Below are 16,503 nucleotides of genomic sequence, written 5' to 3' on the forward strand. Positions count from 1 at the left end.
GGTGCTCCTGTGTAATGATCATGCTGTTTAGTCAGCTCCTTGATATTGCACACCTGTCAGGTGGATGGATTATCTTGGCAAAGAAGAAATGCTCACTAACAGGATGAAAACAAATTTGTGGACAACATTTGAAAGAAATAAGCTGTTTGTATCTATGGAACATTTCTGGGATCTTTTATTTCACATCATCTAACATGGGTTTATATTTTGTTCAGTATAAATGGAGAAAATCTGAGCATCTGGCATCCTCACACAAAACATATAGTGCAGGTCTATGATGTGCTTCTCTCTATATTAACTATTTAGAGCTATGGTAGATGGCATGTACAAAAATATATAATTGCCCCAAGGGGTGAAATAAACTCTGTCCCGCAGACATAGGCCAGGGCTATTATGTTTCATGTGAAGATGGCTTACCCAGTCAGTGCCCTCCCAAACCCTGAACAAATGTTATAAGCACATTTTGTCTATTTTGGAGGCCTGCCAGCCCTTCACCCAGCACCCTGGGGTGATTCAGGAGAAGACAAGGGAGCTTGTTTTCTTTATTGTTCTACACAAGCACCATCAACACCTCTAGTGGTGTCAGGTTACATACTGACTGCTGCTGGTCCACTGTCCATCAGTTTAACCTCGGCTTATAAGAGAATGGAGTTTGACTTTTAACATTGTAGCACTGAAGAATTCAGATAGGTGTTTATTGTATTATTACGCATTAAAACATAGATTGACCTTGCAATAAGCCCTCCTATACAGCAGATGGCAGTGTTGACATAACACAAACACGAGGCACGAGCCCATTGCTTTAAAAACTACACAAGAAGAAGCCGGACGGCCATTATTGTGTGGCGAAGAAGGGGAAGCTGTTACGGGTGGTCAGAAGAACTTACTGGAGGACATCAAAGCACTGCAGATTTTTGGAAACCTTAATGTTGAAGGTAGGAGTACAATGCTGATTATAATAAACTACACCGTGTTCGTTAGTGAGTAGTTACAGCCAGTTACCGTTATCTCACGGCCCTAAGCTGACCAAGTTAGCCAACATGGCGTCCTGTCGCAGAACCATCTCTAGTCCCGTGTTAGCATCTTCTTGGATAGTAGTGGGCCATGATATGTAGCTAGCTAGGCCTACGCCCGCCGTCATTCATTCAAGCGCTGTAAAGTAACGCTAGTTAGCTAACGTTAGTCAGTCGAGCTAGGGTAGTTAACGCGGAACTAGTTAGTTAACATTACTACTTTAGTTAATGAGTTAGCGAAACCTGCTTTGGGTTCAGTGATTCATTAAGTCTAGTTATTAAATACAGTAACGTTAGATCGCTAACGTTTATAAAGTTAGCTGTCGTTTTCCATCATTAGCCAGGCAGGGCATGACGACCAGCTTGCTGTAGCCTCCCGCCAACAGTGAGCAATAGTAATGGCGTCTTTTTGTAAGCGCTAACTCCGCCATGGCTCGTTGGTCAAAAGCAAAGTGGGTTTTGGATGGTTTTTGGATAAACACAGGCTTAATAAAGATGTCTTACGTTTTAATCGATGATATAATCGTTATAATTTAACGTGTGAATTTTGAAGTGCTGAGCGGCCCAAATATATCACGATATTTTTCGTATTTTATGTTTTTGAATATGTTTTATAATTTGCTTTGAGTTGTGCATGACCGTAGGATGGCATCCAATGATATATCTATATATATATATATATATATATATATATATGATATGTCTATCACACACACTAGATGACTGACGGGGAGTTGTTTGGAAGCCACCACGCATCCATCTTGGCGCTCTCCCACCGTTGCAAAAAAATATTTTGGAAGCTTTAGAAATGTATTTTCTAATTTACCATTTCTTTTGCCACGTTTATTCTATTGGACAGCTTTAATGCATACTTTGAAATATGTGACCTAAACATGAAACATTTCCTTAAAGTATATATTTTTTGATGGTACTAATGTAACTCCCCACTAAAACAACATACTTTTGTCCTTTAAAATGTTTAAATAAAATACTGTACGTCCCCACTAAAACAACATACTTTTGTCATTTAAATAAAATACTGTACAATTCCTTTCATTCCTATGGGCGGCTGCTTTTCTGAAGAGTGCCATTATGGATCAGCAATCCAGGATTTATTTAAATCATTGGTAGCAACACATATACTGTACATTCTAAGTAATTTCAAGGTGCCTTTCTCCATTCTGATTCTTTATACTGTTCAATCAAACTTCAACCAAAAGTTTATAATTTCCACACTGCCATATAGGGCTGCATGATATTGGCAAAAAAAAGTCTAGGCTTTTTTTAAACAAATATTGCGATTTGGCTTGCGGTTTAGATCAAAACACTTGGGTGAACTGTTGGATTCATGGAAATAGAATGATTATTCTAATTTTACATGTACTAGTGGGCACTTTGAATACAATGTTTGACATGACAACGAATTAGAAAGCCAGGGTGGTTTTGATGATAGAATTAGGTACAGAATACTAAAAGAATCTCTATGGAGTTATTGTGACAGGGTAGGAACAAAAGTGTTGGTCAGTATTTCCCAGGGGAGTGGGACCCTATAATCTTTGGCTACATTAAATGTTTTCTCTTACTTCATGTAGCTAACATTCGTGCTTTGCCTATACCTCTGATTTAGAAGGTACTGTTTCACAAACATGCTGATATAGGCTTACACAATCACTGGTATCGGGCTGTCTTAGCTAGCTATGTTAGCATTAGCGGCAAACGCGATTAATTTTAGCCACAACTTGCTAAGAAAAGATAAACTCGCAGTTTGCAGACAGTAAGATACACAAACTAATATTGTAATGATAGAACGCTTGTGGATTTATATTAAGAAGCAAAGTGGAACACAGCATCGTTGTCATCAACATATTGATGCATCTGTTTCATTGACCATGAAGAGTGAAGGTCGGCAAATGATCTTGTTGTCGAACAACAACTGCGCTCCTTAAGTGACGGTGCGAGACTGGGTGAGCGAGGAAGTGAGATGACTCAACTAGCGTAAACTATAAACTGAGTGGCTTATCACATTTAACAAACCAAACATTGAAATACCTCTATAGAAGGTAATGTAAAAAACGCAAACCGGTCTGTGCATCAATACCGGTGTAGATGGTAGAAAATACCTAGCCCTAATTTGATGCATATATGTAATAAAGGTCATGGTAACAGACTGATTATCTCATAGAACAAAACGTAGATCTCCTAAGCCTGTTTTAACCTCTGACCTTATTTTTGACGTTTATGCCAAAACAACATTCATTTCGCTCATAGGAATGGCTGAACGAACCAGAGGTAACTATTTTCAGGTTTTAAGGACTACAAGCTGGCGAGCTCTATTAGCTGCTTTTAGCAATGCTGGTGTATTTACACACTAACGTTGGGCTGCAAAAAACTGAGCAGTCCACGGGATGCCAGAGGTTAAATACAATTACATTTCAACTTGGTCCCTCACAAGTTATTCCTTTTGTTTGTTGTTGCACATATTAAGCACATGCAGGACTTTTATTTTGACATGCGGTAAGCTGAGTGGACGTGGGTCTACCACAGACCCACATTTGAGTCTGTTGAATAATACATTCCTTTACCTATTTTGTCTAAACCCCCCCCCCCATAAGGACCAACCACAGGCAGAGTAAGTTTTAAATGTTATGTATTTTTGCAACGCCAAGTGTGTAAAAAACTATTTTATTAGCTAGCTAGCAAGCAATGACCTCATATGACACTAAGAATGGTTGAAGTTTAGAAGTTAATTTGCTTGCTAACAAACTGTAGTTATCTCGCTAGAAGGCATATGCATTAAGCCAGATGGCTACGCCTTGAGGAAGGTATATCCACTGCCTGCAGTTACATGTATGTGTATACTTTCACTCTGACCTGTAAATATATTGGCTAAGTGTAGCTAATTATACTACCCAATTTCTGTGTAATAAACAGCAGCAGTAATGGAGGACCAGTAGATATAAATGAGGTGGCCTACATGAAAGCAATACAGGGAATTATTTGGCTGAAATATAAACCAGTTGTTCTGGAGGAATAAGAGTACAGGTGTAACCTATGGTTGCTAGGACTGAAAGATGCTAGGAAGAGCCCAATCATGACTTGCCAACACACACATTGCATACAAAGGGTGTACAATCCCTAGTCTTTAGCCCTTTTAACAACGCCAGAAAACACTTTACAGTAACCTTTCCTACCTGTGTCAACCCCAATCTGGTGGAAACTCCCTCCAGACTAGGCCTATGCTTTTAAATCCTGTAGGCAATTTTGTAGATGGTGACATTTCATTCCTAAGAACAAAAAAACTGACTACAGGCGGCCTTGTCTGCCCAAACATTTCTGTAAAGGAATCGGCTGTTTCATTTACAGCCTGTTGTCATTGTATTTCAAATGGATAAATGTCTTTCAGCGGATATACAGAACTTACACTTAATTATCCAAATAATCATTCTGAAAGACTGGCAACTTCTTTGCATTCAAAGAAGACTAACCTAAAATATGATATGATTCACCCTTCATTTATTCAACAGTTTATATCATCAGAGCTTCTCAAAGTAACAGTTGTGATCATAATAACCAAACGCAACAAAGAGGGCATTGAATGACTGTCATGTCCTAATTTTGTTGAATTTCGTAGGAATTTGTTTTCTCTTCCTTAGAGTGCAACCTAGGCGTAACTATTTGGGGCTCTGCTGTGCTGAAACATTTGATCCATGGGATTTCTCTTCTCTTTTTCTTTATCACGCTGACATTTTTAGGACCTTGGAAACAACTTTTGAGCACACGCGCAAAAAAAGGAAATTGAACAGTACCCCCAAAAAATTTGCGCCAAAGAAAAGAATCACTAAGGTTGGGATCGAGCCGAGTAGCGCCATGTCTCACAGAAGAAGCCGCAGTGGATCACCGTCTGGCCCTGTTCGCTCATGCACCAACAGCCAAAATCCCCGCGATATGGAGAGGAGGATTTTTGTGGGGAATTTACCGACATCACTGATGGACAGGAAGGACATGGAGGAACTGTTCAGTCCCTACGGGAAGATTCATGGTTAGTACTTAGGCTACCTACTAGGAAGGAATACACATTTCATCCTCAATTTTTGAGCATCATTCGTCTTATTGAATTTAAGGAGTCATCATTTTTTAAATGTAACTCTTATCTAGCCTAATTACGATTGTTTTTGGTTACAATGCAGTAGCCTAATATTAAACTTGCCCAAGATAAAGCTGTGATCAATTCAAATGTAGATTCATCTTAAAGAATCACAACATTTTTGGGATAGTTTTGTAACCTTGAACCAAATTCTGAACATTGTACATTTCTATTTCAATGCATAACATTTTTATAATATCACTTAAACTACCCTTAGAGAGGAAATCATAAGTTTTAAACCTGGCCCTTGTTTCCTTTTTATATGAAATCAAAACAACAAAAATGTTCCTTTTTCCAGCCTTGTCCATGTTCCAAGGGTACGGATTTGTGCAGTTTGAACGTGTTGAGGATGCAGAGGCTGCAAAGGCGGGACAAAATGGTCGCCCTTATAAAGGTTATAAAATAGGTAAGAGTTCACTGTATTAGATGTGACTGTCCAGCTAACAGTCTTAATTACTGAAGGGGAGCAATTTTGTCATGGTGTTCCTGTCACTGTAATGCCGAGAATACGCTGTACGATATTAGAATGATTAACTCATCCCAGATCATTTGATAAGATCAGAGTGAAATCTTAAGGTCGGCGGCGAGGACGATGTCTAACTGCTCCTACGTGCTCCCGACAACACTAGGACCCGTGGATGTTTTTCCTATCATTGCTCGTGCAGTGTAACAGGTAATGTGTTCAAATTCCCAAAAAAATACAGCACAAGCCCATAGAAATGCATAATGTGCGGATGACCTGGTCAGCTACGAAGACTCGTGCCGTAGGAGACAACAGCCTACCAAGTTCTCCAATTAATACTTTTCTGTTTGTACAGCACTGTCAATATTTGCTATAATAAGGTGTTTTCTCATTTCTTTGAAATCACATAACATATATTAGTTTAATATTACAGTAATCTCAGTTAACCCATAACTAAAGTCTTGCGTAATTGGTCAGATGCTTGATTTTTATGTTCTGGGTCCATATGTGTTAAGCGACGAGATTGGAACCGTAACGATGAGCTCCACCTTCTCTTCGCAAGTCTATGGGTCAAATGCCCCATCCCCTTCTGAAATTTGAAAGATGCCAACACCTGCAAAATCATGATTTGACCAAGGCACCAGAACTAATGCCTGTTTGATATGTCATGCAACCCGTTGTATCATGACAGATCTACGCTACCATTTGTTTACGTAGTCTGTCAACGAGAGATTAAGCATAGTTAAACTGTAGTCCTATTGTGCAGTGTGGGGTCTTCCACCACACAGTGTGTATCCTCTTCTGAAAGTGTTATGTCAAGATTTAATCGCTGTAACAACATTCAGTGGCTTATTTAAACATCAGGATTTTAAATTACTCAATGTATTCCCAGCAGAAGCCCCAGACCACAATTGAGCAGCTTTACTTAAGTTATAAAACTGTAGTTTTGTGAATAACTATGAATGTCTAGCAAGTGGGGCAATATACAATGTAATTTAAAAAAAATTAGTCTGCTCCATCCATTGCGCTTTAGCCAAGAACATTTTTGTTGTATACATTACATTTTAGCTCCGCATTTGCAATGACATTTAAACAAAATAAATGATTTAAAACTTGAAATTGGTACAATGTCTTTTGACTACCGAAGGATACACTTAATTGTCTTTGAACAGTTGGAAGAAATATTGCGAATTTGAACAGACTTCAGAACGCACACACAATGCTTCTTAAGAGTGGAAGATTAACGTGTTCGGCTTTGTCATCAGTGTAGTGTTAATGTTCTCATTGACATAAATTAGATTTTCCTTTGAACGCTTCATCTCAACTTGATTTTATTTTAGTAGCTGAGTCAAAGCATCCAAGATGATTCTCTCATTCTCAACTAAAATGGAAATCATCCTCTCCTCAAAAAATACCCATCAAACCTTTCATGCAGTATAACAAGGGAAGCCATGTAAAGACAACTTGGAACCTGGAACATTTTCGCCCTCGTCCAATTTGATATTTTTTTTTTTTTTTGAGCAATCAATTTGGATTTTCATGCTTGGAAATCTGGAACTCAATTTATGGATCGGGAAAGTGAGCGGCGGGGTTACATTTCATGGCACTTAAAACCTTTCGCTTCATTGAGTTAATATCTGTAAATGTCATGTTGAACGTTTTTGATTGGTTTATTTTCAGCTATAAATATGGCAGCGGAGCGACAACGACAGAATAAAGCTCAATCCCGGCCGAGCCCTCCAAGAAGGTAAAGTAACGCTAATGGGGTATGAAGAAGTACCAACGTTTCAGCTGCTCTTGTAAAATATGTTTCTCATGTCATTTGCCCCGAAGCACATTGGCAAAAACAGCTCGTTAAGAGTTTCTCAGCGTTGTTTTCAGTTAGCGGTAACATATTTCACATCACACACAAAGGAAATCATGAAATAAAACAACATTCTGAATTTAGTTCTGTGTCCTTTGTCTTCTAAAGATGTCTGTTTTCACAATTTCCCTGTTCTGATTAGCACATATTTAACTAGACAAAACAATAATGGCGTCCCGTTCATTTCAAAGGAAGTTGCTTAAAAGCTCTTCAGCATAAAATATCACCTGTACGTGCGGCGCCATCTTGCTTCACCGGACGGTTGAACAAATGCTACGCCATGCCTCACCCTTGTGATCGGCTCGGCTGTGTTGTCAGCAGCATGGCAATAAAGTCAACTTAAATATCGATTATTGTTTGCGATGGGAAACAATCGGTCTCAATACTTTGACAACCTGAATTATGTTTTGAGCACAAAGATTTTGGCTTTTTAAAATTCTGCTTAAAAATGGCCAACAGACACATGTTTTTCTAGACTAATACCGCCCCCAACCACCATGTAGTTTCGCTGTGGGACGATTCTGGCAACGCCTGGGGTCTAGATAAGACTGATTTAGTTGTCATGTCTGCTTCTGCATAGTTAATCAATGTTCATAATTGGAAAACGGTTGACTTTGATACGCAATATCGACATCGACAATATCAAAATATTTCTGTGATCAGTTATATTCTGTTTTAAGTCTTTTATTTCAATCTAGTTAGCCCGTTTTCGAAAACATTTCAAAGTAGGTGCCAGTTGTCAGTTAACAAAAATCTGTATAGACAATAAAGAATATTTAAATGTGTGGTAATTTTTTTTGTCTCAAGTGTTTCCTGTTGTGTTTAGCGTACGCTGATTTCATTGCCGATTTGCTTGGTAGGAGCTCTTGAGATTGCTTGATACTCGAGTATTAATGCATTTCTATAAATTTATTTTTTACCTCCGAAAACAGGACCTTTAATCAAAAACACATTTTAATATGGAGCATGTGTACGTTTTCATGTGAAATATCACTTCTCAAATTCGAGCAAACCCGATGTCAGGGATTTTTTATTTAAGGTTTTCATTGCGTTAAGTATTATTTTGAACTCCCTGGAAGTTTTTACGAAGACTTATGTTAATGGGAAGGACAATTTCAGTGGAAAGTTGTTTCTGCTGTGACTTGGAATTGTTAGCGTTTGAACATCACCGGCCATCAGTTCATTGTGATAAATGTTAGGTGTTTTTTTTTTTTTCACATTTTGTTTTCCGGCTTGGAATCAGACTTGCCCCAATGTCAAGGGGAAATTATGCATTAATTCGTGGAGTCCTTGAGAGGAGCACCTTCACTGCTTTGTGTGCATTCTAAATAATTAACACATTTCATTTGATTCTAATGTTGACATTAAAACCAAACCACTATGTTAAAGTAACCCAATCATTATCCAACATTTTTCACAAAGGCTTTATTTGTTCTTACAGGGATCCATATGGAGGTTATGGAGAAGGCAGGGAGCCCCGTCCTCGCTCTCGCTCGCCTATGCACGGGCGCGATTCTCGTGCGCACCGGGGTAGCCGAGAGCACTCACGAGAGCCTGGCCGTGAGCCTCGGCACCCTCGTGACCATCACGAACCGCGAGACCCCAACTTTGACCGCTACCGCACACCCGAGGGCAGGGACAAGGATCTCAGGGGTGAACCTCGTGGAGAACCTCGCGGAGACCCTAGAGACCCCACATTCAGGTGACCGGTCTGGCAAAGGGCCATCCTGAAGGAACATTCTCTGCCCTATTCCAAGCAACCTTTAACCAACGATTGGTCACTTGTGTATTACAGAGAGGAGGGTTATGATAGATATTACCGTGGTGGCGCAGATGAGCACCACCGCAAGAAGGATGACCCGTACAGGGATCCATGGAACGGCCGACGAGAACCTGAAGGTAAAGGTAGTAATGCAATACTCTTAAACGCATACAAACGGCATCAGTTTTTGCTCTGTACTAAAAGTGCTCCATATTGACTGCTGACATGCACACTTTTATGGTATTAATGGGATAGTTTGCGATTTGGCCAATTTAAGCCTGTTTTCTACTTACCCAGAGTCAGATGAACTGATGGATACCACTTTTATGACTGCATGCAGTTTGAAGTAAGTTGAATGTAGATTCTGGAGTGATTGCTAACAATCACTGGAAGTCTATGAGATCAGCTAGCTGATTTCAACTCGCTCCAGAAACTACTCACTCCAGAAACTACATTCAACTTACTTCAAACTGCATGTAGACATAAGTGGTATCCATGAGTTCATCTGACTGGGTAAGTAGAAAACTGCTTCTCTACCAAAATCTCAAACTTTCCTTTTAACAGCAGACAATTGAAATAAATTAAATACTAATAGATACTTTCTGATTGAACTATCCCTTTAACTTGTATATAAATTGAACTGTCAGTGGTAAAATAATGTGAAGACTGGTCTTTTTCAGATGACCGCGTGCGGGTTGAGGAGCGGCGGCGTAACGAGCTCTACCGTCAGTACTATGAGGAGGTCCAGAGACAGTATGACCGAGAGCGTCCAGTTGACTGCTCAGTCATTGTCGTCAACAAGGCACAAAAGTAAGTCCATGATTAAATCCTCCACATTAGCACTCAGATTAAGTGTGAATTGAGTATGTGTAATTGATTAGAGATTATGCATGCAGCAGGGCAGGCCAGATGCAGCCCACGGGCCAATTTTAATGTGGTTGTCTTTGTAAAGTCAATATCTGAAACCAGCCCTTTTGACAAATGAGTTGTGTAAGGGTACACAACTCATTTGTCAAAATACAGCCTAATTGTCACACAAGACCTTCCATAGTAATCTTCTTTGCAAATTGATTGTAGCCATCTTATTGTAAACATGAGTGGATAAGCATGTGGCGTGTTTCCTGTAGTATCCGCTTTGTCCTTGCAGTAGGGAGTATGCGGAGACGGTGGGGCGGAAGGTGCGTGACCTGGGCATGGTGGTGGACCTCATCTTCCTCAACACGGAGGTGTCCCTGACCCAGGCACTGGAGGACGTGGGCCGGGCGCGCACTCCTTTCGCCATAATCATCACTCAGCAGCACCAGGTGCACCGCTCCTGCACAGTCAACATCCTCTTCGGCACACCCCAAGGTAGGACTTCTGGTTTCTGCTGCCGGGACTGACTGGGATCAGTGCAGCTTCTTAATCCTGCTTTGGGGGGGAATGACAGGTGGACATTTTTTGTTCAGTGCTCAACTCGAGCTTTGAAGGGATGTAAAATGTACTTGTTTAAGATGTATTCTTCTAGACACTTGGTCAAACTCATGTTACCTACCTGATTTCCTAGTGTTGAGGCAGTAATTAAGTTAACCTCTATGGGCTAGGTGGGACGCTAGCGTGCCACCCGTGGTGCACTCCATCAACAGCAGGTGCATTTCAAGAGCGGCAAATTTGAATCCAAATAAATGTCAAAATTCAAATTTTTCAAACATACAACTATTTTACACCCTTAGAAAGATAAACATCTCCTTAATCTAACCACGTTTTACGATTTCAAAAAGGTTTTACGGCGAAAGCATAAATTTAGAGTATGTTAGGACAGTACATTTACAAGAGTTGTGTGTAATGTTTTGTCAAGTCAAAGACAGGGTCACCAAAACCATAAAACCAGCTAAAATGATGCACTAACCTTTTACAATCTCCATCAGATGACACTCCTAGGACATTATGTTAGACAATGCATGCATCTTTAGTTCTATCAAGTTCATATTTATATCCAAAAACAGCGTTTTACTATGGCATTGATGTTGAGGAAATCGTTTCCCTCCAATAACCGGCAGTCAAGTCAGCGTCACAAATTAAATAATTAAAATTAGAAAACATTGGTAAAATATTATATTGTCATTTAAAGAATTATAGATTTACATCTCTTGAACGCAATCAACTTGCCAGATTTAAAAATAACCTTACTGGGAAATCACACTTTGCAATAATCTGAGCACTGCGCCCAGAAAAATACGCGTTGCGATACAGACTAGACGTCATGTTGGGGAGATCTAAAATCGAAAATACTATGTAAATAATCCATTACCTTTGATTCTCTTCATCAGATGTCACTTCCAGGTATCACAGGTCCATAACGAATGTAGTTTTGTTCAAAAAAGCTCATCATTTATGTCCAAAAATCTCCGTCTTGTTAGCACATGATCTAAGCCAGCCGGACTTCTCGTCATGTACGAGGGGGAAAAAATATTTACGTTCGTTCAAACATGTCAAACGTTGTATAGCATAAATCATTAGGGCCTTTTTTAACCAGAACATGAATAATATTCAAGGTGGACGAATGCATACTCTTTTATAACGTATTGGAACGAGGGTACCCAACATGAACTCGCGCCAGGTGTCTAATGGGACATCATCGTTCCATGGCTCTTGTTCAGTCAGATCTCCCTCCAGAAGACTCAAAACACTTTGTAAAGGCTGGTGACATCTAGTGGAAGCAATAGGAAGTGCCAAAATATTCCTCAGCCCCTGTGTTTTTCAATGGGATAGGTTTAAAGGTAATACAACACATCAGGTATCCACTTCCTGTCAGAAAATGTCTCAGGGTTTTGCCTGCCAAATGAGTTCTGTTATACTCACAGACACCATTCAAACAGTTTTAGAAACTTTAGAGTGTTTTCTATCCATATATAATAAGTATATGCATATTCTAGTTACTGGGTAGGATTAGTAACCAGATTAAATCGGGTACATTTTTTTATCCAGACGTTCAAATGCTGCCCCCTAGCCCTAACAGGTTAAAGCCGAAACCCAGGGTTGTTTTTCTAATGTGTCGTAGGTAAGTGTTCTGTCTAAAGAACAGGGGCAAAAGTATGGGACTTTTGGTCTTTTGTCCTATATATATTCTCACACACACATCTTCACATACCTTGTGAAATTGCCTGTAATGACAAGACTTTACAAACTGCTTTTATCATCAGAATCAATTGACCTTTTGTCAAATCCCACACAATTACTGTGATGTCCAATAAACTTTTGCCGTGAAGGGAAATTGAGCAAAAGGAGGAAGCCTGTCAAAATGCTAAAACAGTTGAATGCAGACAACCACTTGCTGATCAGACTCATGTTTGTTACAGTGGGCTGTTATTACAGTCACTTCACAGGAAGGTAAAATAGCTAGCGATGAATGACTCGTACTCTAAAAATGTGCCCAGATGTAACTACTTCATTGTGCCGATGAAGTATTTAATAACCAAGAGCCCAAAATTCTTTGACAGTCTATTGACAAGAAGTCCATGCAAACTAGATGAGCGAAGGCTGATCTAAAAACTACTTTACACTTAGTAATAGTCACAGCCCTGCCATGTCTTAGGCCTGTATCCTACATTTTTAATAACTCCTAGAGCATCGCAACATGCCCATGGAGGATGCCATGGTCCTGGTGGGCCACAACTATGACTCCTTCAAGGTTGAACATCGTGAGAAGGAGCGTGAGGAGATCGCTCAGAAGGCTGCCAAGATGGCTGACGACGTGCTGATGAGGGAGCATGAGAGGGAGGGCCACCCAGTCACCCTGCTTCCTGCCATCACTCTGCTGTCTGAGGGCAGGTCAGTCATTCTGCTTACACGCACACTCTCCTTATTTCAATACTGTATATTATACTGTCTTAACAGCCCGCTCTCTTTCCATTTCACTTTAATCCGTCTCGTTTTCTACAACTGGTCTCCCTTCATCTCTCTTGTAGACTGTCTCATTGCTTATCATTGTGCTGATGTTACACATGACAATGCTCTTTGTAAATTCCCACCCAAACCGGTATGAGGAGAGAGGCTCGGAATGGTGCAGTTGGGATTGTGTGTCAGTGGGCTTTGTAGCTGTTCATGTGTCTGACATGAAGTGTGTCTTCTGTCTTCGACACCTAGGTTCCTGACTCCAGAGGAGCTGGATAGTCTTATAGAGTATTTGAGGGTCAAGAGGGAACGCATCGTAAGAGCCGACCCACTTGCAGGTAAGGCTTTCTCAACTTTGCCTTCAAGTTGGGTTTGAAAGAGGTCCCCTAAGCCAATGCAGGTTTTTCAATATTTACTGTAGTTTACAGACTTTAACTCATAACAGAAGAACACTGACTGTTTTCTTCCTCTGCAGCAGTGCATCCCCCGGCGACGGCAGCCACCCACGATCCTCCTCTCCAGGCCCAGACCATGCCCCCTGCAGTCCATCCCGGTCACGCACCACCCCCACACAGTGCCCACTCCACCCACATGAGCATGCCGCCGGCCCCCAACGCCACCAACAACCAGCAGGAGCTGCAGGCTAAGATCCTCAGCCTGTTCAACAGCGGCGCCGGTGCATCGGCCTCCGCTGCCAGCCCCGCCATGGTCCCCCAGTCCTACGGCTCCACCATGGGCATCCAGTCCACAGGCCTCCCCATGTCCTCAGCCTCTCCTGTCCCCAAAATGGCCCCCACACCTTCCCAAGTCCCCAACATGATGGGTGCCCGGCCCCCCATGCGCCCGGGCCCAGTGCCCCTCGGCATCCACCAAGGCTATGGGTCGCCCACAGGCCGCATGGCTGCCCCTCAGGGGGGGCAGAGACCCCCTGTCTCAGGGGGAGCGGGCATCAACTTCGACAACCCCAGCGTCCAGAAAGCCCTGGACACGCTCATTCAAAGCGGACCCTCTCTCAACCACCTGGTAAATGCTGGGAATTCGGCATCCCCCAGACCAAGTCATGGCATGGGCCAGGGCATGGGCCAGAACATGGGCCAGGGCATGGGCATGGGCCAGGGCATGGGCCAGCCTCCGCCCATGGCAATGTACCCTCGCCATTACTGATGATTCCCCTCATAATGTGACCACACCCAACCCCCGAGTCTGCAAAGCAGCTTTTGTTAAATTAATTTACCACAGTAAATGTTTAGATGTAGACTGATATTTTCTGTTTCATTTTATTATTTTTTTGCATTTGTAAATGCTTTTAGAGGACCCTTTTTTACCCTAGGTATTGTAATGACAGACCTTGGTTATTTGGTAAGACTATTTGAAAGTCAGACATTTTCGGTTGTAACCAGTCTCTCCATTTTCTGGTTAGTGTGATTTGTTGTAAAAAGTTAATTGCATGTCCGAAGATATTCAGGATTGTGCTGAACTTGTTGTTCTCGGCTCAACCGCAATGTTTGATGGCTAGATCTGGTGTCGGTGTGGGCCAGTTCTACACAGCAAAACTTTTATACAACTTCCTGTGTGATTGTACTAGCAGTGCTCCTGAAATAAACCATTTTTGAATGTGACATTGTGTGGTTATTGCGTAGTCCTTGAGTAGTTTCAAACATCAAGGCCGGGATTCAATCAGATAGCGTGTTATATGCTTATACAGCTTTTAAAGGCAATTTCCGAGCGAGCTGACATGCAGCGCGAATGGGATCTCCGTGAATGCGGGAACGTTCCCTTTTAAAACCCGAGATCCTATTGAAACCCGGCCAAAGATCATTATTCCAATGACTCGCAAACAAAGCTGTAATAAAATGGTATTGCTTTATTGCATTTTGTGCTGACAAATCTATAAAATGGAACAGGTATCGCCAGAAGCTATAGAGATGTAAGATAACTATTTTTTTTCTTAATATATCATTAAACACAATAGCGAATAGTTTTTATTTAAAATATTTAACACTGACACAAAATTAACACTGACACTTTTTGGGTTTATGCACAGAACCCCCCCCCTGTTTACAAGTGCACATTGTGTACACACACCCACAGAACTGAAAAAACAGGAACACTTCTGCTCTACCAGAATACTTGTACAGTACCAAGGAAGAGGACTAAGTTTTGAAAAGGGAAAAACAGGTTTGCTTTGTGATTTAAGAGTTGTATGTGTATATATTCTTTATCTACATCCATTCCTTTTCCAAACATTTATACAACATTTCTTGCACAACAGGAATTGACGACAAGCCAAAAATGTATTTTAATGCTTTGTTGATCTGAATTGGTGGAATTGTTTTGTAATTAGTTTCAAAGGGACATTCATGCTAAGATTGACACCATAGTAGAAGCTTACGGGTCAGAAAGCTAGACCATTAGAAGAACATGGAGAATGCTGGTCATGGCTCATTGGATGTTTGTTGTATTTGGACAAATACATGATCATTGTCTTTAAGTGTTTGTGTTTTGTAATGTTTACCCTTCACATTTTTGTTTGACAAAATCAGAAAATATTTAGTTTTTGAAATGATGGTGTATTTCATGTTTTTGTGTAGGGAGTAGCTGCTAATTTCTGAAACACGTGTGTGTGTGTGTGTGTGTGTGTGGAATCAAGGCAAAAAGATGATTTGTCATCTAATCTGAGTTTGCATTTAATTCAGTGGTACATAATTTCACATGTGTTAACTGAAATATACTTTGGTAATCCGTTTATCTGTAGATATATATTATATATGAAACGATTGATATAAGATGTGGAGGGACCTCTTCGACAAAGTGAAGAAAAATAGAATCCTGTAACTGATATATTCATTTATCGTAGATGCAAACAATTGTTATCCATTCAGTCTAAAGAAAGGGGTCGATCTAACTAAAACAATATGAACAGAACACAGTATACCACAAACACTTCAATATATTCAGTACTACACCTTGTTCAGGATAATGTGCATGCATTGAGTTACACAACAGACCTGGAGTGGGGCTCTGCTTGCACAGCATGGACACTATCATGTACATGATCACCAATTTGAAGTGTATAAACACGTTTGGTTCGGGATAAGTAGGTTACAGACTGAGGTTGTGGCGGGGATCACAGTTCAGTCTTGTTGACTAAAACCACGGTTATGTTGAGGCACTACACTCCAATTTGTGGTTTCTTTGTTTCGTCGTTTTTTTGTGTCCCGATTGTCCCCTCGAAAGGACAACCTCTTTAACACAGGAGCAGATATGTTTTGGAGCCCTTAATATCCATTCGAGGATGGAGAATCATTCACAATGATTACCAGCCGACTCGTCTCATGCTACACTTGTGCAGGCGATCGGTCGGATTTAGGAGTGGTTTGTGTA

The 16,503-nt window shown here is 40.8% G+C and overlaps 1 protein-coding gene across 9 annotated transcripts; it reads left to right on the forward strand.

The window, feature by feature from the left end:
- Nucleotides 1-773: 773 nt before the first annotated feature.
- Nucleotides 774-14,738, forward strand: ncoa5 (nuclear receptor coactivator 5). 9 transcript variants are annotated; one of them, XM_045705000.1, is made up of 11 exons: nucleotides 781-935; nucleotides 4,766-5,052; nucleotides 5,456-5,563; nucleotides 7,301-7,367; nucleotides 8,926-9,186; nucleotides 9,280-9,389; nucleotides 9,912-10,056; nucleotides 10,394-10,596; nucleotides 12,852-13,056; nucleotides 13,372-13,457; nucleotides 13,595-14,738. In XM_045705000.1, exons 2-11 carry the CDS (start codon nucleotides 4,881-4,883, stop codon nucleotides 14,281-14,283), a joined length of 2,046 nt encoding a protein of 681 aa, XP_045560956.1. In that variant the 5' UTR covers nucleotides 781-935; nucleotides 4,766-4,880; the 3' UTR covers nucleotides 14,284-14,738.
- The last annotated feature ends 1,765 nt before the right edge of the window (nucleotides 14,739-16,503 follow it).

Source organism: Salmo salar, chromosome ssa22 (genome assembly GCF_905237065.1).
Source record: "Salmo salar chromosome ssa22, Ssal_v3.1, whole genome shotgun sequence".
NCBI lineage: Eukaryota > Metazoa > Chordata > Actinopteri > Salmoniformes > Salmonidae > Salmo > Salmo salar.

What these genes read in the sequence shown, in the direction of transcription:
- ncoa5 (XM_045705000.1), top strand. Translation starts at nt 4,881, where the DNA reads ATGTCTCACAGAAGAAGCCGCAGTGGATCACCGTCTGGCCCTGTTCGC. An exon ending in TCCCTACGGGAAGATTCATG is followed by an intron (nt 5,053 to 5,455) that starts GTTAGTACTTAG and finishes TCCTTTTTCCAG; the next exon opens with CCTTGTCCATGTTCCAAGGG. An exon ending in CCTAGAGACCCCACATTCAG is followed by an intron (nt 9,187 to 9,279) that starts GTGACCGGTCTG and finishes TGTGTATTACAG; the next exon opens with AGAGGAGGGTTATGATAGAT.